We start from the raw sequence: 23,060 nt of genomic DNA, 5'->3' as shown, positions 1-23,060 counted from the left end.
GGTTTTATGAATATATTAGCGCAGGGAAAGGCGAGTTTTCCCACACGCGGCAGCGACGGTGGGGATCTGGGGGATTCCGCGCGAGGGGCGGCGGCTCCGCGGTGCGGGCAGGCGTGTGCTCCGGCGCGGGGGCGCGGGGGGGGGCCCCCCCCCCCCGCCTCCGCTAGTCGCCGTAAGTCAAAGGCGGCGCGCAGGAGGGCCCTTAAATAGCGCGCGGCCCTGGTTAGCGGATGTGTTGTATGAAAGGAGAGAAGGTTAGCACTCCCCTTGACAAGGATGGAAGAGGCCCTCGGGCCTGACAACACGCATACGGTTAAGGCATTGCCACCTACTTCGTGGCATCTAACCAACGTTTTTGGGGCGGGGGACGGGGGCGCCTGCTTCCTGGCTGCCGTGCGCCGCGGGCCCTGCCCCCCGGTGCCCCCTGCCGTGCCCGGCGGAGGCGCCCTGGAGCCCCCGTGGCCGGCGCCCCGCGCCCCCAGCCCGCCCGGGGCCCCTGACGGCCCGTACCCCGCGCGGCCCGTGGGGTGCTGCTCGGCAGGACGCCCCCGCCGCCCCCCGCGCCCCCAGGCCGAGCCCAGGCCGCCGCGGGCTCCCCGGCGCGCGCCTCCCGTCCCGACCCAGCCGGCTGTGGGGCAAGGGAACGCAGCCGATCCGGGGCGGCCCTGTGGGTGCAAGCGGCGCCATCCGCCTCGGGGCCCCTGGTCCTCAGCGCCCCAGGCACCTGCGGGCCGATGGGGCGAGCCGGCTTCCAGGTTCGCGGCGGACCGAGCGAGGGGCCCCGGCGACCAAGGAGCTCGACCCAGCTGCGCAGGCAGGGGCCTTGCTGGGGCCCCGGCTCACAGCACCCGCCTGGACCCGGGGGGGGGGGGGTGCGTGTGTGCACAGGCTTGGTGTGTGCGCGAGCACCCGTGCATGACGGGCGAGCAGGCCCCGCGTATATGCGAGCATGTGCGTGTGTACACGTGCAGTGTTCACAACTGGGAAAACCTAGGCGTCGGGTACTTGACTAAAGAATATTTGGGGGGGGATGAGCAGCCCGGGTGGCCCAGTGGCTTAGCACCACCTTCGCCCAGCGCCTGATCCTGGAGTCCCGGGATCGACTCCCACGTCCGGCTCCCCGCATGGAGCCTGCTTCTCCCTCTGCCTGTGTCTCTGCCTCTGTCTCTCTCATGAATAAATAAAATCTTTAAGAAAAGAATATTTGGGGGCACGTCCTGGGTGGCTCAGCAGTTAAGTGTCTGCCTTCAGCTCCAGGCAGGATCCTGGAGTCTCAGGATCAAGTGTCACATCAGGCTTCCTGCATGGAGCCTGCTTCTCCCTCTCTCCCTGTCCTTCACAAATAGATAAAATCTTTAAAAAAGAATATTTGAGGTGTGGGACGTGTGGGACACCTGGGTGGCGAAGCAGTTGAGCGCCCAGCTCTTGGTTTCGGCTCAGGTCATGACCCCAGGGTTCTGGGCTGAAGCCCTGCATATCGGGCTGTGCGCTCAGCGGCAAGTCTGCTTGGGATTCTCTCTCCTGCCGTGTCTGGAACAAGTCTGCTTGTTCTTTCTCTAAAATAAATAAATCTTTAAAAAAATATCTTTTAAAAAAGCTGACAAACCTAGCAAGGTTTTCTCTATGTTTATATATGCTTAAGTGGTCCACAACACAGTTTTCATAATCCCCCAAAATGTTAGTGGCAGCAGGAATCCAGGTGGTTTATAATCCTTGCCTGTTTTACATTGTCAATAATTAACACAAATAACTTTCATAGAAAAGGTATTTTTTAATAACTATGAGCTTTCTGCCAGAACATGCCCACCCAAGCAGCAAAAAGGGCCAGTGGGCTGCCAGCCCCCACCCAAAAAGCTGCACGTTAAGAAAGGGGAGTCTCAGGGGACAAAATTACAAGACATGAAAATCTTTATTTTTAAAAGAGAGAATGTATTTTTACACAAATCTACAACAGAGAATTCAAACGTAGAAAAAATAAACTATATCCAAGGGCACAGCGCCCCGCGTCCACAGCCATCTGCTCCCAGGGGAGGCCTGTTAACAGCTTCGCGCTTCCTACCAAAATACGCGGCAAAGTGGGCTCCCCAACCCCGAGCCCCTGAGCGCGGACAGCCTGTCACCACCGGGAATCCTCATGGCACAGACAGCCTCCCTGCTGTCCACCTCCAGAGGACGGGCCGGGGAAACAGAAGCTGGTTTCCAGATGCCTGTGGCCACTGGAGGGGCCCAGAAGCCTGCTGAAGGCAGCCCCCCACCCCCCCAAGGACTCGGGGCCTCGGGAAAGGCAGGGCGGACGCAGCCCCATCCACAGTCCCAAGGCAGGCAGGGCACGCGCGCCTCAGCCCCAGGTGCCGGTGGAGGGGGTGTGGACACGGCGTGGGGTCCCCAGGCCTGGGCATCCCAGCACAACCCCGCTCTCCCCATGGCACGGAGGTTCCCATTCACACAGCAGGCCTGCCGGCTGCTGGCACGCCCCCCACCCCCTGCACCACCGCCTTCCCGGCAAGCCTGCGGGTCCCAGGTGGGCAGGGGGACTGCGGCCCAGCCTGAGCTTCACGCAGCCCGGCCCCGGCGGCCCCTGCAGCACTCGATGGGCCCCGGCAGGGTGGCCCGCTCCTTTCTGTCCCGCCCCGCTCATCCCAATGCTCCCAGCTCCCTTAGTTCCCACCTCCTGACCTATTGGGGGGACGGGGCAGGCAAGTCCTTCCCACGGGAACCCTCAACTTCCTGCCACCTCGGACACTTTCTGTTCGAGGGCTGAGCACCGCCAGGGTGGCGGCAAGGCCCCTGCCCCGTGTTACAGCCCGTGACTGTGCGTGTCAGGGACGCAGGGGGGACACAGGGAGCTACTAGCATGAGGCCAGGCTGTGGGCACCAGGACCACTGACTCCCACACACAAAGGGTTTGTACACGAGAATAACCTTACAGTGCTGTTTTCCAGAAAAGACTTTGAAACACACTGGGCACAACTACAGCAGGAACCAGTGGCCACAGATGGCGTCACTAGAGCATCTACTGAACAGACGAGGGGGCAGGCGGGACGGCCCCGGCGGCGGCTCACGGTGCTGGCACTGGGCACTAAGATACCAAAGGAGGCACAGAACACTTACGGGAAAAAAACACAACTCATGATAAATTGAACTTCACCCTTCTGTAATAAAAAATTAAAAATTTGTGTGGACTCCGTGTGAACACAATACAGACTAGAAACTTCCCCAGACAGTGTGAGAGGGATAGCCAGAACATCACCAGCAACTTCTAGAACTTTCTGGTGGTAGACACTCCCTCCGCCACATCGTCCTCAGGGGCGGCTTAATCCAGGCCTCTCCCGACCCCCAGGCCCAGACTGAGGGGTGCCCTTCCAGACACTGTGCTCCCGCCGCCCGGCCACCGTCTTGACCGTCCCCCCTGCGGTGACCACAGCGCCTAGCAGTCACTCTTCCAGAGCTTGATGGTCTTGTCGTTCTCCAGTGCGGCCGAGGCGATGATGTTCTCTGTCGGGTGGCAGGCTGTCGAGATCACGACGTCTGAAACAGAGACCGTAGCCAACGTCTGCCCCCTGGTGCAGAGACCTGCTTGGCTGTCCCAGGGTCACACTCCCACCAGCCCCAGGGCCGCGCCACGGACCCCCAACTCACAGCCCTGCACTGTGCCACCACACGGGAACACTGAGCAGGAGCACAGCTGGCAGGTGGCATTAACGCAGCGGCATCCACAAATGCCAGGGTCGGCCAGGGGGCAGCAGCACATGCTCACAGGCCAGCAGCATAGGGCGCTCGTGGAGCCCGGCCCAACACCTGGCACAGCGGGCCCCAAGGGTACAGAGGAGCACCCGTCCCGCTGTGTGAGCAACGTGCCCGATCCCACCATGCCCCACCCTGCTGCAGGGCCCGGGCACACCCCACTTCCACCAGGAAGCCTCCCACCTCCAGCAGGGATAGGAGGGCCCGTGAGCTGGCACCTGGGGCCACACCCCAGAACTTTCCCTCTTCCTGTGTGGCTTCAAAGAGGCTGAGTGTCCTGCCCACACAGCAGTGGGCAGGCCAGAAGCAACTGAAGCACGGGGCTGCTCCCTAGGTGCTGAGCCACGTGGGCAGGTTACGCATCACAGCTGACCCACAGGTCTGGGTCATGGCCCCAGTGGGTGGACGTGGCTTTAAGAGATGAAGGTAGAGCGCTCAGCAGATTTGAAGATCACTCTCCACCAAGTGTAGGCGGGGGGTGCGAGGCCTGCGGGAACCAGAGCCTCTAGACCAGAGCGGATGGCTCTGCCCCATGCACGGGCCACATCCACACAAGAAGCCACGGAACCTGCATGGACTTTGAAGCCAGGCAGCCAGGAAGACGGCTGTGGAGAGAAGTTAAAGCCGGATCCAGCCTTGGCCCGACAAGAGCTCGGACAAAGCCACCTGCCAACTGTCCCGAGACAAACGGCATCCCCCAGGCCACCAAAAGGCCAAGCAACAAGAGCAGCAGGCAGCACAACAATGCAACATCTTGTTTTTTATTTTCCCAGAAACCATCACTGTGTAAATGTGGGTGTGCAGCCAGCTAGATGCCTGTGCTCACCTGTGTGGCCCTGTAATTTCTGTACAATCTCCTTGGTCTGCAGGTTCCAGATGTATACCAAGTTGTCCTCTGAACCAGACACAATCCACTAGAACAGAAGACGGGTGAGAAAAACCCAGGTCGGAGCTGCTCGTGAGCAAGGGTCACCTTCCCCTCACATCCACACCCACTCCAGGGTGGCACTCACCCCCCAGCACCGCCCACCTCGGGGCCCTCTGGGAACTAAAGGTTTTCTCAAATTGTCACTCTCAGGGTCACATCCTTGTCTGCCGAATGCCACCACCCACTCGAGTCACCTCCTACCTGGGCGAGCGCAGGAGTGGGGCCCCAGCCTGTGGGGGCAGGGGGGGGGGGGAAGCACAGCCCCGGGGCAACAGAGCCCTCACACACCTGCCGCCATGCCCCAAACCCCCTGCCTTCAGGAGGAACGGGCCCGGGAGCAGACAGGAGAAGCCGTCTGACCCAGAGTCACTGGAGCTTTGTTCCACGGGCACAGAGAGCGTCCGTAGGCATATACGCCAACCTAAGATGGGGTCACCTCTCTGGAGGGACAACTGGGAGGGCGAGAAGCTCCCTCGCTGGAAAAAAACTTACCTTCCCGCCAGTGACTGAGAAATTGGCAAAAATGCAGTATTTCTCGTTCTTGTGGCCGGTGTATGTCTTCAGGCACTGCAAAGGTGGGAGTATCAGTACGTCCATCGGGTCCTGATGTCCCTGCACTCGGGACAGTTCTCGGCGTCCGGAGTGCAGGCATCTCACGGCCGACTAACCCACGCTCTGAGAGTGCTCTAAGCACCCACAGTACAGAGCCACACGGTTGAGGTCTACAAAATCCAGAGTCTGAGGAACATGCACCAGGCCAACCCAGACAAGAGCGCTCTTCAAGCCTCTCTGGTTTCAGACCCCGGCTCAGCTCTGCCCCCAGGGAAAGCCGCAGCCCAGCCCCCACGACCCTGCCCCCGCGCTCACCTTCCCTTTGCTGTAGTCCCAGAGCTTCAGTGTGCTGGAAGGCAGAGAGGGGGGTGAGTTGCCTGCATTCCCAGGGGGTCCCTGCTGTCACCACATGGCCCCCGCCAAGTGCTCCTGGGTGGAGCACAGCCAGGGCCCGAGCCTATCACCCTCTGTAAGCAGCCAGCAGTGGGCATAGGAATGGATGGTGCTCTAAGGACACCAGAGGGCAGAGCGTGAGAACCCCACACATTTCTGCCACTCAACAGAGGCTGCTGGGTGCTCCCTGAATCCTAAGTGGCTCACTCCTGCTACAAGACGGATGTGGGGAGGGTCCAGAAACACCCAGAACAGGTTTCAATGGCCACAAACAATCCCCTCTCCTCGCTGGACTGGAATTTGCTCTTCCGGAGAAGGGTGCTCATGAGGAGAGGCGCCAACCTCATGGCCCTCCGGCAATCCTGGGGCTCAAGCGCAGGCCCCCAGAGGGCTGCCCAAAGTGCACACAGGACAGCCAGGGCTGGAAGGCCCGCCTGAAGAGGCAAAACCTGCTCCAAGTTTGTTGGGGTGAAATTCAGGCTGCTCAGAGGCCACCCGTCTCCCCACTCCTGCAGACGAGGGGTTGCCCAGGTCACACAGTCACCACAGAGAAACCCAGACCCCAACTCCTTCAGACCAGAGACCCAGCCCCCAGCAGAGGCAGGGCCCTCGCTGCCAGCACAACAGCTGCATCCTGGAACCCTAAACCCACCACAAGTATAGACATGTCTTATCTTTAGAATACTAGTAGGAGATGGATGTCCCTGGCCTGCCCCATGGGAGGTGGTGGCACTTACTTGTCCAAGGTTGCGGCCAGGATGTACTTGCCATTTGGAGAGAACTTCACAAAAGATACAGGAGGGTTGTCGTCATCTGCATGGGAAACGCAGAGACAGGCTGACGGGAGGAGCGCCAGGTCTGCGCCCGGGGGAGGACAGAAGAGTGCCCCCATCACCACACGGGGCCATCCGAGTGGGGACACTGCCACCGGTGCCCACACCACCACCTTCACCCGTCCCTGGTGCCGGTCACAACGGCCGGTTCTCCTCGATGTTTCTCGGGTCCCTGGCGGGGGCCTGACCGCCCCCTCTGCCACAAGGGCTTTAGGAGCTAAGGGTCTGTAGCAAATCAAAGTCGGGGTGCCTGGCCTTCTGCCAACATGGGGTTTGTAAGAGGACCCAGGATCAGCTTCCTCATGTGAAACAAAGTTTGCAAACGCCCCACTGGACTGAGAAAGCATTGCCATTGAGGAAAAAAGGACTCAGGTGAATTATCTCATGTTTCCTGCTGCCTGTAATCAGAGCAAAGATCTGTCAATTCCCTCTAGAAACAGTCCTGCTGGCACGATACCTGCATTCTTGCCTCTACACTCGGGTCTAAAAGCTCACCCCGGGTGGCCTGGAAATTCAGGTAAGAGCCACCACCGGGGCCGCCCAGGACAAGGCCAGCACTTGCAGCCATACGACAGCCCTGTGACCCTCACATCGGGAGGAGCGCGTTTCCCCCCAGGTGAGAAGGACGGAACTGGGGCTGTGAACCCTGGTGCTGGAACGGGGGAGGGCGGCACGCTGCATTACCACCTCGAGGGACCTGGCCACCACGCGCTGGGGGCCGCTGCTCCCTCCGACAGGTCCCAGACACTGCAAAGGCACATGAGAAGGCATGAGGCCACCAAGGGCCCTCCTTGGGGCACCGGGACCACACCAGGAAGGCAGGCCCCGTCATTCAGACAAGGCTGGGTAGTGCCGGCGTCTCTTACCTAAGCTCCAGGACCAAAGCGTCACTGAGTCCAAAAAGTTCTAACTCCCTAGACCTGACAGCAGAAGTGGGCTGCGGGCAAGGCTACGCATCGCCCTGACCTCCAGGTGGATGCTGCACCTGCTTGCCGCCAGCCTGGGCTCATTAACGAACCCCTCCAGGCTTGTTTCCCACCCCACTGTGAGGACTACGTGTGTTAGCATCAACGAAGCTCTACACACAGCAAGCGCCCGGCGGCTTCAGCAGTGTGAACGATGGCACTGTCCCCAGGCCTCCTGGGGCAGGTACTGTGGACACAGCGTGATGTCACACCATCAAAAGGGCAGCCACATGAAGCAAAAACCGCACAAAGGCCACCATCATGGGCTGAACTGTGTCCCTCCCAAACTTCGCATGTTGAAGACCTAACCCCGGGACCTCAGACGGTGGGGCCTTGCGAGGGATGACTCGGTTAAAATGTGGGTGGTACAGGGGACCCTAATCCGATCTGACCAGCATCTGTACAAGAGAAAAAGAACCAGACACCAGAGGTGCATACACAGGAGAACCACCACGTGAGACATGGCAGGAAGGTTGAGGAGAGGCCGCAGGAGAAACCAGGCCTGCCCAAGGCTGGATCTCGGATTCCAGCGTCCAGGAGGTGGTGATAAATCTGTTAAGACGCCCAACCTGGGGTGCTTTGCTATGGAGACCCCAGGTGACCCAACTGATGCGTAATGCGACATGCATTCCCAACAGCCCAGAAAAGGGTGCAGAGCTTTGGAGGCGGCACCTCTCAGGCAAGTGGTGGGCCAGCTCCCTCTCCCAGCCCACCACCCAATTCCTGCCCCGCAGCACAGAACTCTACCACCTGCCCTATTTCACACTTGAACCTGAAACTGCAGGGAGCTTCCAGGCTGACCCGAGGTGATGCATGCTCTCAAAGCCCTCCCGGGGCTGCCTCCCCATCACCCTCAGGGGTTCAGGGTTCTGCAGGGGCCCACCACCCATCCTCTGGCCACACATACACCTGCTGGCGGCATTGCCTGTCTTTCCACTACCGACCCCAGCAGTCTGCAGAGACCCCAGTGCCCTTCCCCCAAACTCGTCCATGACACCCCCAGCAGGCGGGACGCACTTCAGGGTCAGGCTTCTATCACATCTGCTCAAGGAAGGATCCACCAAGGGTCTGCCACGTACAGGCAGAGGGTGGAGGGGCTCACGGGGCTTTCGGAGGACACAGCCAGGAAGTCCCCAGCAAGGGCCAATGCAGACACCGTGGGGCCCAGCCTGGAGGGGACGTCACGGTGCCGGAGGTCATCAGGAAGGAGCTGGAATGGGTCAGTAAGGAAGGAGGAGCCCTCCCAGGGCAGCAGATCCAGGCCAGAGAGAAGAGGCTTCCCAAACACCCGGTAGGACAGAGGACGGGAACAGCACCACGCGGCGGGGAGGAGCACCCAGCCGGGAAACTGCGGCACTCACCAATCAGCGTCTTCAAGCACTGGCCCGAGGCAGTGTCCCAGATCCGGCTGCAACGGAAAAACAGCAGCAAGTTTTTACAAAGCGAGTCAGGATGAGCAGCTCGATGCGTTCTGGCTCCTGAGCAAACATGGATGTTGAGACTAACGCATGATTAGTCCTATCTCAGTTTTTCTCACTGCTCCACTTCAACTCCCCTGACCCCTGGGGCCACAACAGGCACCTGAGCACAGCACACTGGCCACGGTCACACAGACCCAGTGCCTTCCTGTCTCCACCACAGGCGCACAGTCGCCAGGACAGGGGTGACAAAGGCCATGTCTAGGGCCCCAGGAGCCCCACCTGTTTCCTGGCACACACATTCCAAGCACGTGGTTGCTCGGGAGTTTGTTTTCCACCAAAAGAGCATCATATGAGATTTTCTGGATGTCCCTCTGGTGCAGGAGCCAGAGAACACACTGGAAGGGCTGCTGGCCCAGAATGGGCGCACAAGCTCCAGCATCTGACTCCCGCCCATGTGAATACGACTTTGGCAGCCAACATGCTTGTTAGCACCTGCCCCTCCAAGCATGGGTGCCCAGCAGTGGGGCACTGGGTCACAGGGTGACACTCTCTGTTCCTCGTGTCCTCTGCCCCCTTCCCACCCCTCTGGTGTTCGCCCTGGCCCGGGATGGTCTTCCACATCACTGGCCGCAGGGCCGCTTCCGTGCTAACTCTGTGACTGCTGGGAGTTAGAGCCACCACCTCTCCGCCCTGTCTGCCCCACCCAGCCCCCTCCCCTGGGAGCTAACGCCCCCAACTCGGTCCAGGCAACAGCACCCCCCCACCACCACCAACTGCCTGCTGGTTCTCTTTATTCTCCCGGTACCAGCTCATCTATGCTCTCTCCAGAGCCCTCTTCATCTCGCCGAGGAAAGGCCATGGGGGCCACTACGTGGAACTGCCTGGTCTGCCAGCTGAGGGGGACGGGTCCCCACCAGGGGACGTGCACACGCCCATCCCAACCCCCTGGCTCGCTGCTCCCTGTCCCTTTAGTCACACTCCGTCATTTCCTCCCCGCGGTCCTCCCCTGCCGTTAGCTGTACTTCCCCGCCATCCATCCTCTGCTCCCACACATCTGCTAACTGCCAACTCCCAGCACCCAGAAAGGTCCGTTTCCAGACCCTCACCTCCCCAAAGAGTCGCGTTTTGTAAGCGGCAGGGCCTGGCAGTTCAGAGTCAGGGTGCTGGAGCCTGCCATGTGCTGCAGATCCTGGGGGGACAACGAGGGGTGTTCAGTCTGCCTCCCCTGCCCCCTCCCCCCGGCCAAGGGGAGACAGCAAGGCTGAGGATGGGGCCTCTGTGGGGCTAGAGTCTGCGCTGGTCAGGGGCCATGTTTGTGGCTCCAAACCCTCAACAAACAAGCAGCTCATCTACGAAGAGATAAGGCTCTCTCCTGCCTTCACACAGCTCACTGTACTTTTCTTACTCATTAACCAGAAAATCCAAACACCGCTGGGTAAGAGGCAGATGGCTTGCTTTGCTCCTGATTTAACTGAAACGGTTTTAGTGCGTTACCACATATCGTAAATGCTAGGAAGCTTCCAGAACAGTCTGCCACACAGGCCTCCTCTGCTGGAGTCTCTGTCAGGGGGTGGTTGCAGGATCCTAGCAGGTGCCTGCCTGGCCTCTACCCAGGACACATCACGAAGGTTTGCCCTTAATGTGTTTTTGTTTTTTGTTTTTGTCTTTATGATAGTCACAGAGAGAGAGAGAGAGAGGGAGAGAGAGAGGCAGAGACATAGGCAGAGGGAGAAGCAGGCTCCATGCACCGGGAGCCCGACGTGGGACTCGATCCCGGGTCTCCAGGATCGCGCCTTGGGCCAAAGGCAGGCGCTAAACCGCTGCGCCACCCACGGATCCTGCCTTTAATGTGTTGACACGATTAATCAGATCACAGACTTCCCGACATTGATTATGCTATTACAACCCTTTCATTATTCAAAAACCCCACATGGTCGTGGACTACTATTTTCTGAGGCACTGCTGGACTCAGCTGGCAAACAGTTCCTTTGGAATTCTGACACTGATGTCATGGATTTCTTTCAGGACTGGCTACAGAGCATGGGGAGAGAGCCATGCTAGCCCCAGCAGGTATAACCGAACAGCTCCCCAACCTGGGAAGTCTGGGATCCAGCCCAGCACCGGGGGGGGGGGGGGGGGGGGGGGGGGGGGGCACAACCGTGGGCAGACCTTCCTCGGCCAGCCCAGCAAACGGGAGCTCCCCAAAGGTGCCCCAGTACCCCCCTTCCCTCCCCCCCCAGAGCCTGCTGCCTTCCTCTCACCCACCTTAACTACTGCACTGGCCTCAGTAAGTACCCAGCGTTTCAACTTTCCTATTGCTTCTCCTCCTTCTCTAGGAAGCTTTCAAAGCCCATCCATGGGTATCCCGGAGACTGCTCCGGGCTGGAGGGACACAATGTTCGCTGCACATGCAACAAATACGCAGCTGCAGTGTTGCTCGGGCCCACAAGGCCACAGACGCTCTCCCGTGATGTCTAAAGTGACCCATCCAGCCTCACTGTCCTCATGGCCCGAGGCCCCGGGGCACTCCGGGCGGCCATGTACACAGGCCTCTCTGCCAGCTGTGTGCGGCGGGCCCCACGGGGGTCTCCTTGAGGACGCTTTGTCAGTCCCCCTGACACCGACGCCGTCCACCCACCCTTTGGTTTCAAACCTCTACTACCACACAGTTGTAAGCATTTCTTGAAAACAAGAGTCAGAAGGGTTTCTCATGCAACCCCGACAGCCTACGCGAGAGTGTCCGGCCACCACGACACCCAGTGCAGCACGTCTCGGTCCTTCGTATCAGTCCTTCCACGGCGTTTTCACTGTAGGATTTATGTTGCCCCATTTTCCTCTTTCTTATTTCCTTTTCGCTAAATATAGACTAATTCCTAGCCATGCTTTCGTTCTCCCTTCTCATTGGGAAGCTCTTCTTGGGTCCCCACACGGCTGGCGGCCGCTGCCCTGCGCACCCAGCCTGGCTCCCACCACGTGCTCCCGCCACGATGTCTGCTGCCTCAGACTTACAACACTTACTTCCACGCTTTCCCTCATGCCTCTCGAAGAATCCTCGACACTTAGGTTACGAGCTCAAAGCTGTATAAACATTATTCATTCAGGCTAAACTGGACATTCCACAGGAAACCACATTCCCCCTCCCACCTCTTTGGTGGGATTTCCGCTCCACGTCCTGCACAGAACGGGAGGCTGGCTGGTCCCGGGTCCACCCAGCAGCTTGTCTGGAGCACACTTCAGCACCCACAAGGAGGGAAGCCCGGAGCCAGAGCAGGAGCACCCCCTCCAGCCTTGCAGTCTGCCCCACGGCAGGGGCTGTGCTGTGTGTCTGTCCATCAGCCACAGCCCACGACAGCAGAAGCTCCTCACGGAGACAGACCTCTGCCTGCCTCGCTTCCACTGCAGTCCCCCAGAGGCCACAACAGTGCCTTTTAATAAATGTGTGCTGAGGAAATGAAGTGAGTTTCTTGACTTACCAGAGACCATCATAGCTACTTGACACTATCAAGGATCCATCCCGATTAAAATGTACCTGAGAACAGAGTGGAGGGAAAAAAGACACTTACTTCCAAGTGGTCAATACAGACTGCGTGCTCCCCAAGCGGCCCTCCTACTGACGAGTGCCCTCGACAAAAGCACGCTGTGCTGCTGAGCACTGAGCAAGCAGCAGAGCCACCACTTGCTTCGAATTCTACTAATTTCCCACAGCTGCCAAAAGACGCTCCAGCGGCACGGATGAAGTGGTTTTTACCAGGCATCTCCAGCAACAGCCCCTGTTTCACAACGGATGTCTGAACTCAGAAGGAAAACCAATCCCAAACACATCTCGAGCAGCTAAATCGCTTACTACAAAACTATCTTTGAAAAGAAACAAATGCAACCAAGGCAACCAAGCCCCAGGGACAGGAGGCTGGGCCTCGAGAACCCGTGCACGCACAAGCATCCACTCCTGTCACGGAGGCAGCCTGACCAGGGCAACTGGGCTGCAAACCACCTCCCCAGACCTCACACTGAAGAAAAACCAGGAGAGAAGTCCCCACTTGTTGGGTGACCACCCGAGAAATGCACTCCATGTGCCTCCTGCCCACTGCAAGGACCAGAGATCCCAGGCACCAGGGTGCTCGAGCCAACCCAACATCCCAGCCCCTCCAAACACTCTGCCTCGGGACGGGTGTGATTCCCTGTGTGCTGGTCCTGGGGCCCCACTGGCCTCTGCTCCCCACACCCTTGCTCACCCGAGTGCCCAGGCCCCAGACCCGCTGAGGCCACACACGCCTCCGCACTTGACAAGCCCCAGTCTCACCACTGAGCCATCTGTGTTTCTTTCCTGCTTTCCCAGTAGAATCCCCGGGGGAGTAAAGGAGCCACGATGTCAAGAGATGGATCCATCACCAACTTCTACCATTTTTGAGTCCTGAGCAGACTTTATCCAGAATAAGCCTTCTTACAGCAAATAGCACCTTTCTGAGACTGTCTCACTCACGCGACACGTTTTCCACAGGAGACCAAGCCGCACAGAGAGGTGGGGGTATTGACCTCCACCCTGGCGCCACTGCCCCACTAGCCCTGTCTCTCTGGTCATGGGGCTGCCCGTGTGGCCACACCCTGCCGGCAGCATGTGGCCATAACAGCCAAGCTGTCCCCAGACACTGCCGGATGCCTCTGGGAGCAAAGCCATGCGCCCAGGAGCCCCAGAGAGCTCGTAACACTCAGTGCCAGGCCCAGAGTCACACCACTGACACATTCTTAGTGGATGCAGGCGTCGTTGGGCCAGGGGACACAGAGAAGCTGCGGTCTAGACTCTCAGGGCCCCCGCCTAACCAGTGGACAATTTTACCTTCTCACGTAGCTGCAGCAGGAAGTTAACGGGTGGGATGAACTTGGGTTTATTTAACCTAAAGTCTCTAAGGTACCTACCACCCCAACACGTGACCGGTGCTGAAGTCACCCATGAGGCACATTACGTTCCTTTCCGCTGCACCAAACCTTCAAAGGCCGAGAGCACATGGCACACCTCATGCTCACAGCGCATCTCCATCTAGGCTTGCAGCACTTCAAGGGCCACAGTGCCACACGTGGATGGTGGCCTCTCTGTCTCCGCTAGGGCCAAGAGACACTTGAGAAGCTTTTCAGTTGTCCTTCTATCCCCACGGTGGTTTTGGCAGGATGGGCTTGTGGGCCAGCTACTTAACCATGACCACCCGTTCATGAGCCCCAAGATAATGGTCTTTTTAACTCACTGCAATCTGTCCCACCATGTTCATCCCTTTCTTTGGATTTGAAAAATACTCCATCGAGGCCCATTATACCCGACACTAAGGAGTTGACACAGGTCTCCAAAAGCTACGATGCCAACCTCATGCTTTGCCTTGTTCCCAACCATATCCAGACATCCCCACTGGCAAATGCAGTGATTCTCCCATCCCACCCATGCTCAGGTCCAAAAGGCAACACAGCCACCCTGCACACATCCCTGTACTCCAAAGACACGAGAAAGGCAACAAATCAGAATGCAACAGGGACGCCAAATCCACACTCAAGTGACAGTCACTCAATGCTCTCTGTGGAGGGGACACCTGGCAGACAGGTGAGGTCCTGCAAAGCAGGAAGATACAAGGAAAATCCACAGGCCAAGAGGTGGCAGCCTGGAGCAACAGGCTCGGGATGAGACAGATAGGAGGGCCATTTCAGAGAGGAAACTGATGCAGGAGTCCGGGCGAGAGAGGATGAGGCCAGACTCAGGAAGGAGGAAGCAAGGGACGGGGCAGCCAGCAGAGTTGGTGCCAGGGGCTTCTCGCTCCCAGATGGATCTACTTGGGAAACTAAGTGAACCTCTTTCACACGATGATGACCTCCTAAAGCTCACCGCAGAAACACATGGTGGGTAAAGTGGCCCAACGAAGATGCTCATCGCACTCCTCCATGAGAAATGCAAGCTACGAACAAGCACCTGCTAAGGCCCCAGCACAGAGTGCCCACTGCCCATGGGGGTCTATGGACACCACAGATGCCCGAGAAACCCTCCCACAGGGACGCACAATAGCTGTGGTCACCCCCACCACTTACAGGACAGATGGTGGGAGATAGCACATATTTAAAATATCAGAATACCCAGGGCGTGCGGGGGGGGGGGGGGGGGGGGGGCTACCAGCAGGGGTCCTGGAGGGCTCAGGAGAGTGACTTTCTCTTCACTGCATCCGTTTGTCTTTTTTAAAAAATGAGTACGTTTCACTTCCACAGAAAACAAAGACTCTATAAACCCTACCACTTAGGCTGAGGGTCCCACCCACAGCCCCCGCACCACCTCGCACTGCTGGGACTCCTGGCCTTCACTCAGCTTGCATCCTGGGTCCTGCCCACATTCACCACCATGCCCATCTCAAAGTCAGCTCTCCTGGGACTGGGGGTCCACGGCAGAGGGCAGAGCGCCAGGTGGGCCAGGCCCCCTCTCCACAGCACACTGCCTTCCTCGGGGCCCCCAAGGATGAGCCCCATCCACACTGGCCGGGACTCTGGGCAGCGAGGGCCCCTCAGTCCACTGCGACCAACACGTAATACATGTCCTCCATGTATCTGGGCTCTGCGAATGGTCTCAGCTGGGCAAAAAAGCCCTTTATTGCCTGAAAATACTTAAAATCACTCACCTACACGATTTCAGAAAGTGAAAAGGACCATCTGCTCAGTAAAAATAAGCACAATGTTTACACGATTCCTTCCCCTTTCCAAAAAAAGGCAAACTTGGCTAAGAAACAAGTCTAGGCTCTGCTGACAAAGAAAAAAATCTCTCGGCCACTTTCAAATGGAGGGTTTGTATTACAGCAGATACTTCAACTACGTACCTCATCTTGCACACTGCTAGCGTGTGCACAAGGCAGGACACAGCACACACAGGGTGCTCGTGGGGCTCCAACCCCCCCCCCACCCCAGCCCTTACCCTCGGCTAGCTCACCCCAGCTCATTCCACCACCACCCCAGGATCAAAGCCAACTCCACTCCAAATTCACTTCTCTGTGGCCACACTTCCCAACACACAGCCCCTCTTCCAGGCCTGGCTGCCCTACCTGTCCCACAGGATTTGGTTCAGGGACCAAACCCCTCGCCTGCCTCTCCTTTCACGGGCCCAGGATAGGGAGAACTCTCTCGGGGTCCCCAGTGCCCCCTCTCTGGCCATCACCCTGTCTTGCCATGTGGTGTCCAGAGCTCAGCGGGACTTACAGCTGAGACCGGGTCCGAGTGTGCAGGCAAAGTCTTGAGGCACTTCCCTGTTTTCACGTCCCATATCCTCACGCTTTCGTCAAACTGAAGACAAAGGAAGAGGTTAAGGCCACTCCACAGGGAGGTGGGAGAGGACAGGTCTTCTGGAACCCAAGGCCTGCCACCACGGCCCCCATCCCCCAGCAGAGAAGACTCAGGCTCAACTCCTAAGTCTCTGGCTACAAAGTACCACACCCCCACACCCCTACAACACCCCAGGGGAAGGGGGGGTTAGACTTACAGAGCCCGAGACAATGAGGTTGGATTGGGGATTGAAGTTACAGCAGAAGACGTAGTTACTGTGCCCCTTCAGGGTTTTCAGACACTTTCCCTAAAACCAAGTATCGTCAGACTGTTAGTCCTAGTGGTTATTTCAAAGCTGAGCCCACAGCGGCCCAATGGCACATACCCCACAGAGCAGGGCCACCCCATGACCCAGGGTCCCCAGACCCCCCTCGGACTCCCGCCCTGCCCCTTGTCCACGCACACAAGCTCTGCCGGGGCGGGGGTTGGGCAGAGCAGCTCACCGAGCTCACATCCCAGATCTTTAGGGTTTTATCATCTGAAGCAGAAACGAGGAGGTTGGAATCTGATGACCAGGCCACATCTGATATCCCCTGGGGAGCAAAGACACAGGGTCACCGCCTTGACAGGACAAAATACAGTTAACCAGCAAAGGTCAGAACATCCATCCAAAGATAAATAAGCACCTCACTCCACTACCCAAACCCTCTAGCTACTGCTGACCACACAGACGAAACACCGCACAGTCCCCAAAGGAGAGTGTGTTCTCTTGCAGTCAGGCAGAAACTTGTCTGGGAAGGTCAGAAGTACTTGCTTAAAAGACAAAAGGAAAAAAAAAAAAAAAAGACAAAAAGCAAAGAACTATCCAAAAAACTCCGGGGGAAAGCTTAGACCTTAACCTGCTGAGCTCTGGGGATGGGCCCCACCCACCAGTGGGGCTAAGGCGGCCAGTGGGCAACCTCCACGTGCAGGGATGAACCTACCAGCTTGTGACCAGATATGGTTTTCTCAAACTTTCCGTCATATGCTCCCCAAATTTTAATGAGCTTATCAGCAGCTGAAAAAAAGAAAGACAAAATAACTGTGATGGTACAGTCACCCCAAGGGCAAAATCCGGGCTGCCCACAACAGGAGCCCTGGAAACAGTGCAAATCCCATGGAAAGAAGTAGCCGGCACCGGAGTACCCTTCCCCTCTCCCCTGAGCACATCATCTCAGAGTGTTACGTAAAGGGCTCCAGCCCCTGCGACACCCCAGTGGCAGCATCAGAAAGCAAGCCCTCCCCCTGCTCCGGGCTTCTGGTGGCAGCACAGACTACCTTTGACAGGAGCGGAGGCCCTGGTGATACGTACATGAACTTGCCAGCCACTCTCCATTCGGGCTGAATTTCACGGAGGACACGGCTTTTGTGTGGCCAGCCAGGGTGAATTTTAGAGCGTAGTTTGGTTTAACAGGGGTAGGCTGTTGAAGAGAGAATACTAGTCATCAAACCATTAACCACCACCTTGCTTCAAACTCAGAACCACCTTCTAAGTTCCAAATCCTGCTAGAACTCTCTGGAAGTCCTTTCCAACTGGTCGTGTTTAAATCTGGGCTATTTCCCCTCGGCAGCCCTGCTTCTCCTGCAGCCCCCACCTTCGTGCCCAGCTCTTCCAGGACAGCTCAACACAGAGGCCCCTCAAGGCCTGACCCCACCCCAACGTCCGACACGCATCACCAAGTCCGGCAAGCACAGCCTCCCTCAAAGCAAACCTGAAGGCTGTAGCCTTGCTCAAAGGCCTGTATGTGCCGCCTGGTGTCCAGCAAAGGGGTTTGCAAACCTGCCTGGCCACCAGAACTGTGGACCAGGGGGATGCTGTATGAGAGGCTTTCTGGGTGCTGCAGAGATCTTACGATCAGGAACAAGGATCTATGTTGTGATAAAGCCCCTTCTCCGGGGGACAGGTCTGGGGATCCTCAGCACGGTAAACAAGCACTGATTAGGTCTGTGGCCCATAAATAAAAACACAGTGTCTAACTGAAGAGGGAGAACAGACTTGGAAGAAGCATCTCTGAAGAGTACTCGGCCTAGGCGCCCCTGGCAGTTCCCCTCAAGCCCTCAGGGACATGCCTTGCTCTGCGTAGCCGAGGAGGAAGGGGTGGGCTGTGCTCTGGCGGCCTCCGTCTCTGGCTTCTTCTCCTCCGTTGCCATGGCTCTGAAGCCCACCAGGCAGGCAGACGCGGGTAGAGTTCACAGCTCCAAGCGAAGACTCACAGTGCAAAGAGCTGTCTGCTAATCGAAACCTACAGTGGAGGACTGAGGCCAATAAACAAGCCATATTTTAAAAATTAATTCCCAGCAAAAAGGGTGAAAAACCTTCACCCACCTTGCTGGGCCCTGAGCAGACACACTATTCCAAAATGAGGAACCTATCTGTGGAGCTAAGTCTGCACTAAATACTCTTCAGATGCTAAGACAGGCTGCCCAGGCCCCTTTTGTCCATGTAATCCAAGGCCCCACCTTCAAGGGTGCTCCCTACTGTTATCCTCCTGGTAGGAATGCAGCTCAGGCCAGGCAAACAAAATGCAATTTTCTTCAAAGAGCCCTTGAAACGTAACAAAAAAAAAAAAAACAACCCTAAACCAACCCAAATTACAGGAGACTGAGCTTCAGGGTGTAGAAATTTGGGAACTCGTCCAAATCCTCACAAGTGATGCAACAGTGCTTAACTACCACGTTTGAAAATATACAAGAGCAGACACCCCCCCACCCCCCACCCCCCGCCCCACAGCGGTCTGCATCTCCCAGGGGGCTTCCCTGTCGTCTGGTGTAGACACAAGGCCGCCTCCAGAACCCTGGCAGCTCAAAAGGCGCTCTGTCCCTCGTGAGGCGACTACAAGACACAGCTGAGAAGTGCAAACCAGAGCCAGCCCTGTCTGCTGCTGAAGCCTGAAGTGTACACAGATCGGCTGCAAGCAAGCTCTCGCTGCAGGAGGGGAAAGACCGCAGCTCAATTAGGTTTCAGCGTGACAATGGGAGCTACCCAAGCTGTACAGCAAGCGACTCATTTGCTCTAGCCCAGGAACAGATTCCAGATCCTAGATGCGTCTCCTAGAAGCACACCTGGTGACTCTGAAATGGGGGAACCACCATGGTGTTCTTGCAGACATCACTGGTCATCCAATTCCTGGAAGCTTGCACCACTGTTAATCTAATGGTGTACACGGTGTAAAATTCTAGCTTGGCACTTAAAACTGAAAGCTTGCACGACTCCTTGTCACACCAAGGCAAAATGGAAGTCCATCAAAAAAAAGACCACGTCTTAAAGTCTTTATCCAAAAGGGAAATTACAATGCAACATACTTGTGCAGAGCACAGATGTGGTCCCACTGGCTACCTGTATATAGCAAGGACTTGGGCTTATGCCCAAGGATGGATCCTGCTGCACCCAAAGGCCAAGTCCTGGAGCAGGTCACATAATCACGCCCAGATACAAAAATGCTGGCACAAAGCTGGTGCTCAGCAAATACTAGCTGGTTTGTGAGTAAATTTAGTGCAACCCGGTCATGCCAATTAATCCGAGTGCTGCCTTGCTCTAGGTGGATGGACAAGTGGGGGGCGGGGGGAAGCTATGGAAGACAGCTGGAAAGACTGACTCACAAAACCTAGTATCTGAAGAAGGTATCAGCAAGAGCTAGGAGAGGTGTGGGGGAGAAACAGCAGTGGGAACAGAAGAGACTTCCTCTGGGGGTGACCTGGGCAGCTCAGGGAACCCAGAGCTGCTCCTTTTAACATAAAAATTGAGACCCGCCGGGAGGTGGAGTGTGACTCCCAGCAAACTACCTGCCCTCAAGGTGAGGACTAGAGAATACCACAGCTAATCTCACAGAAGAGGTGTGCGAACCCCTCCCAGCTCCATCAAATCCAATCTGCCAATCCCTTGGGCTAGCAAAACATTAATGTGCAATTTCTTGACTCCATGCCCCCAGTTTCCATTCAAGAGGAGGGAAAGCCTTGCATTGTCCGCGATGCTCAGGGAAAGCAACGGGGCAGCTGCTTAGGGACCGGCCTCCAGAGCACACGCCACCTGACCCCTCTGGGCCCTCACAGGCCTTTCACCCAGGTGAGCCTGACCATCCCAAACCGGGGTGCTCACCTGCACTGCTTGTAAAATGCAGATCCCCGGACTCCACCCGAGACTGGCCCACAGGCAGGTAACCCGGTGACCCGCAGGTGGCCGGACCAAGGGGGCGGGGTGTGCCGCTCTCCCCGCCTGTTTGTTCCGCGCGGAGCTTCCAGCCCAGCTTACCTATCTGCCTTCTGGGAGGGGGCCGGGCCGACCTCGGAGGCAGCGTGTGGCACAGCAGCTGCCAGTGCCGAAGCGCCGGGTAAGGGACCTGGGTGGGCAGAAAGCGGCATGAGAAGGCCACAGGGAGTGTCTCTGCCGTCACCCAAAATGGCTGTGGCACAGCACACTCAGGCGGCGCGGGGCGCTGCGGAGCGGGGTCCCCGGCTGCTGAGGGCGAGCCGCACCTGGGCCCGGCCGCCCGGGCTGGGGGTCAGCAGCAGGGCGCGGCGGGGGGCGTTTCCGCAGAGAGGGGCGCCGCGGTCCGCGCGCCCGGCCAGGACCCCGCCGCCGGGTCTGGGCTCTTTCTTCGGAGCAGCGGCGGAGAGCTCGGGGAGACGCGCGCCGGCTGCAGCAGCAGGTCCCCGGCCCGGCCCGCGCGCTGTCACCGGGCCGCTGGGGGGCCGCAGCGCGGTCGCGGGGGACGCTCGGGAGGGGCTGGCCGCGAGGAGGCGGAGGGGTCGCCGCGGGGCCCGGGCGCGGGCGAGGGCGAGGGCCGCGGGGTGGGCACCGGAAGGGAGGCGGTGGGGGCGCGGGCGCGGCACCGGGAGGGCCCCGGCGGGGCTGGGCCGGGACCTGGGACCTGGGACCCGGGACCCGGGACCCGGGACCTGGGCCCGGCCCGCCGGAACACGTGCGGCGGCGGGGCGGGCCGGGGGGCAGCCGGCGTCGGCCCCCGCCCGCACCCCGTGTGCGGTCTCTGGCCCAGCGGGCCCCGCTTACCTGCCGGCCGCGGCGGCGGGGCGGGCGCTCGGGGCGTCGCGTCGCCGCCGCCTGGGCGGGAGCCGGGCCGAGCTGGACGAGGCGGCGCGGCGGGGGGGGGGGGGGGGGGGGGGAGTGCGCGTGCGCGTGCGCGGGGGGCGGGGCGGCGGCGGGGCGGGGCGAGTGCACAAAGCCGGCCTCTCGGAGGGGCACTACGGGGAGCGGCGAGGGGCACAAGGCCTGGGGCAGGCCCAACGCCTTAAAGGGACGGCGTGCAAAGGGGTAACCTCAAAGTTGGCTGGTGCAGGTCCTTCTTGTGCACTTTCTAAAAACGGAAGTATGATGATACCTCCAGGAAAGTGCCAGTGTGCCCCTCGAAAGTTCACCTCCTGAACGCGGCCTGCAGCGGCGCCTCCAGAAAGCAGCAGGGCTCGCCCCCGGGCGTGCAGGGGAGGCAGGGCCCGAGGGTTCGTGGGAGACCCTCCCTCGGGGATCGCTGCCCCTCTCCGCCGTGGCGCGCAGCTGACCGCCGCAGCCCGTGTGCACCGCAGCCGGCGGCGCTGGTGTCTCCGCGCATGCCCGCCCCGGAAGCCAGGACCGGAGCCAGCAAGGTTGAGGGTGCCGGCTCCCCTGCGCTTCGCCCCCCCCCCCCCACCCCCAGCTCTCCTGCGCGGTCTGCCGGCCACCGCCACCGCCACCGGCAGAGAGCCCCGGCCAGGGACAGTGCAGGGCCGTCCTACCGGCAGTCACCAGGCGCAGGCCGCTCTGCTGTCTGCAAGGTGGGCTCCAGGACAGTTTGTCATGGCCGGGTACACACGAGGAAGGGGAACCCCAGAGGAGAGGGCTCGTGCAAACGGAGAGCCTGCAGCCCGCCTTCTGGCCCAAGTCCTGTGTGTTCTCATCCCGTTGGGGGGGGGGGGGGGGACACGACAACGACACGCGGGCCTTACAGTCCTGGAGGCAGTCTTCAGCTCCCAGGCCCCAACCCCCATCCCAGGCAGCATCACCTGCAGTCTTATTTCCCAATTAAGGACGGAAACACCAAATATGTGGCAGGAACCTGTGCTAACAAGAGGACATCATGTAAAAAGGAAATGCCCAGGGAACAAGGTGTGTGGTTGTCCAGGACACAAGCTGAGACAGGCTGCTGGTCTGCAGGCCACTCCCAAGGAGCATCGTGTGGCGCCAAGTCTCTGGCCCTGGCGTGGCGCTGTGTGGATCTCTGTTCCTGGGAGCCTAGTCACCTTGGGCCACCTTTGTTACAGAAGTTAACAAACCAGCACAAGATGAAGAAGGACCCTCCACCTGGCCACCTGGGCTGGAATCTGAGCCCATGTGGGCACTCCCCCATCAGCTCTTGGTGTCTCAGCAATCCATCTCTCTCCAACCCTGCCCCCGGGGATTTATCTTCCAACAGGCTTTTGCCAAACCTTTCTGAAGCATAGTCAGAAACAAAACTCCCAATTCTGATCTGTCACCCTCTGATTTAAGACTCAGAGAGCTTGGGACACCAGGGTGGTTCAGCAGTTGAGCAGATGCCTTTGGCTCAGGGCGTGATCCCGGGGTCCAGGATTGAGTCCCATGTCGGGGTCCTTGCATGGAGCCTGCTTCTCCCTCCCCCTGTGTCTCTGTATCTCTCATGAATAAATAAATAAAATCTTTTTTAAAAAAGGACTGAGAGAGCTTCCCATTGCTCTCTTGTCCAAATCCAAAATCTGCTGACAGCCCTCTAGCCTAGCACCACCCCCAACCTGTGCACCCCAGATCCCAGCCCCAAATCAAAAAATACCTCTGACCCTCCAGACAGAGATGGATAAAGTTCCAGACCCCAGAACTCAGAGGTCAAACTGGTTCCCAAGTAAATTGATCTTGCCTCCCTCCCCCCAGGAGACAGAGCCTTCCAGTGAAACTGAGGAAATCCTC

At 58.6% G+C, this 23,060-nt stretch overlaps 1 protein-coding gene, 1 long non-coding RNA gene and 1 other non-coding gene across 6 annotated transcripts; 2 read left to right on the top strand and 1 right to left on the bottom strand.

Moving 5' to 3' along the window:
• Positions 1–232: 232 nt before the first annotated feature.
• Positions 233–358, top strand: LOC119873506. The gene has a single exon (XR_005365097.1). It is a non-coding gene; the product is annotated as a U6atac minor spliceosomal RNA (small nuclear RNA).
• Positions 359–1,908: 1,550 nt separating this feature from the next.
• Positions 1,909–22,016, bottom strand: WDR5 (WD repeat domain 5). Of its 4 annotated transcripts, none has more exons than XR_005364830.1 (16): positions 21,878–22,016; positions 20,400–20,487; positions 18,221–18,406; positions 17,463–17,571; positions 17,095–17,168; positions 16,615–16,704; positions 16,329–16,418; positions 16,049–16,132; positions 12,310–12,365; positions 8,777–8,823; positions 6,355–6,430; positions 5,540–5,573; positions 5,165–5,239; positions 4,571–4,658; positions 3,640–4,349; positions 3,386–3,528 (listed from the first exon to the last, which is right to left on the bottom strand). XR_005364830.1 is itself a non-coding variant. In XM_038548858.1 (15 exons), exons 3-15 carry the CDS (start codon positions 18,299–18,301, stop codon positions 3,428–3,430), a joined length of 1,005 nt encoding a protein of 334 aa, XP_038404786.1. In that variant the 5' UTR covers positions 18,302–18,406; positions 20,400–20,487; positions 21,159–21,220; the 3' UTR covers positions 1,909–3,427. The 4 variants fall into 4 exon arrangements, 1 of the variants encoding a protein (XP_038404786.1); XR_005364829.1 differs by lacking the exon at positions 21,878–22,016 and adding an exon at positions 21,159–21,220; XM_038548858.1 differs by lacking the exons at positions 3,640–4,349; positions 21,878–22,016 and adding an exon at positions 21,159–21,220 and having other exon boundaries at positions 1,909–3,528.
• LOC119873349 lies at positions 21,794–22,839 on the top strand. Its single transcript, XR_005364832.1, has 2 exons — positions 21,794–21,916; positions 22,169–22,839. It is a non-coding gene; the product is annotated as an uncharacterized LOC119873349 (long non-coding RNA).
• Positions 22,840–23,060: the final 221 nt, after the last annotated feature.

The sequence above is a fragment of the Canis lupus genome, chromosome 9 (assembly GCF_011100685.1).
Source record: "Canis lupus familiaris isolate Mischka breed German Shepherd chromosome 9, alternate assembly UU_Cfam_GSD_1.0, whole genome shotgun sequence".
Classification (NCBI taxonomy): Eukaryota; Metazoa; Chordata; class Mammalia; order Carnivora; family Canidae; genus Canis; species Canis lupus.
This window is presented reverse-complemented; position numbering and strand designations above follow the sequence as displayed.

Coding starts and splice junctions, on each gene's coding strand:
- WDR5 (XM_038548858.1), bottom strand. CDS start 18,301: ATGGCAACGGAGGAGAAGAAGCCAGAGACGGAGGCCGCCAGAGCACAG. Junction 16,419..16,614: donor AGATCTGGGATGTGAGCTCG/GTGAGCTGCTCT, acceptor ACTTGGTTTTAG/GGAAAGTGTCTGAAAACCCT. Junction 16,133..16,328: donor ACCTCATTGTCTCGGGCTCT/GTAAGTCTAACC, acceptor CTTTGTCTTCAG/TTTGACGAAAGCGTGAGGAT.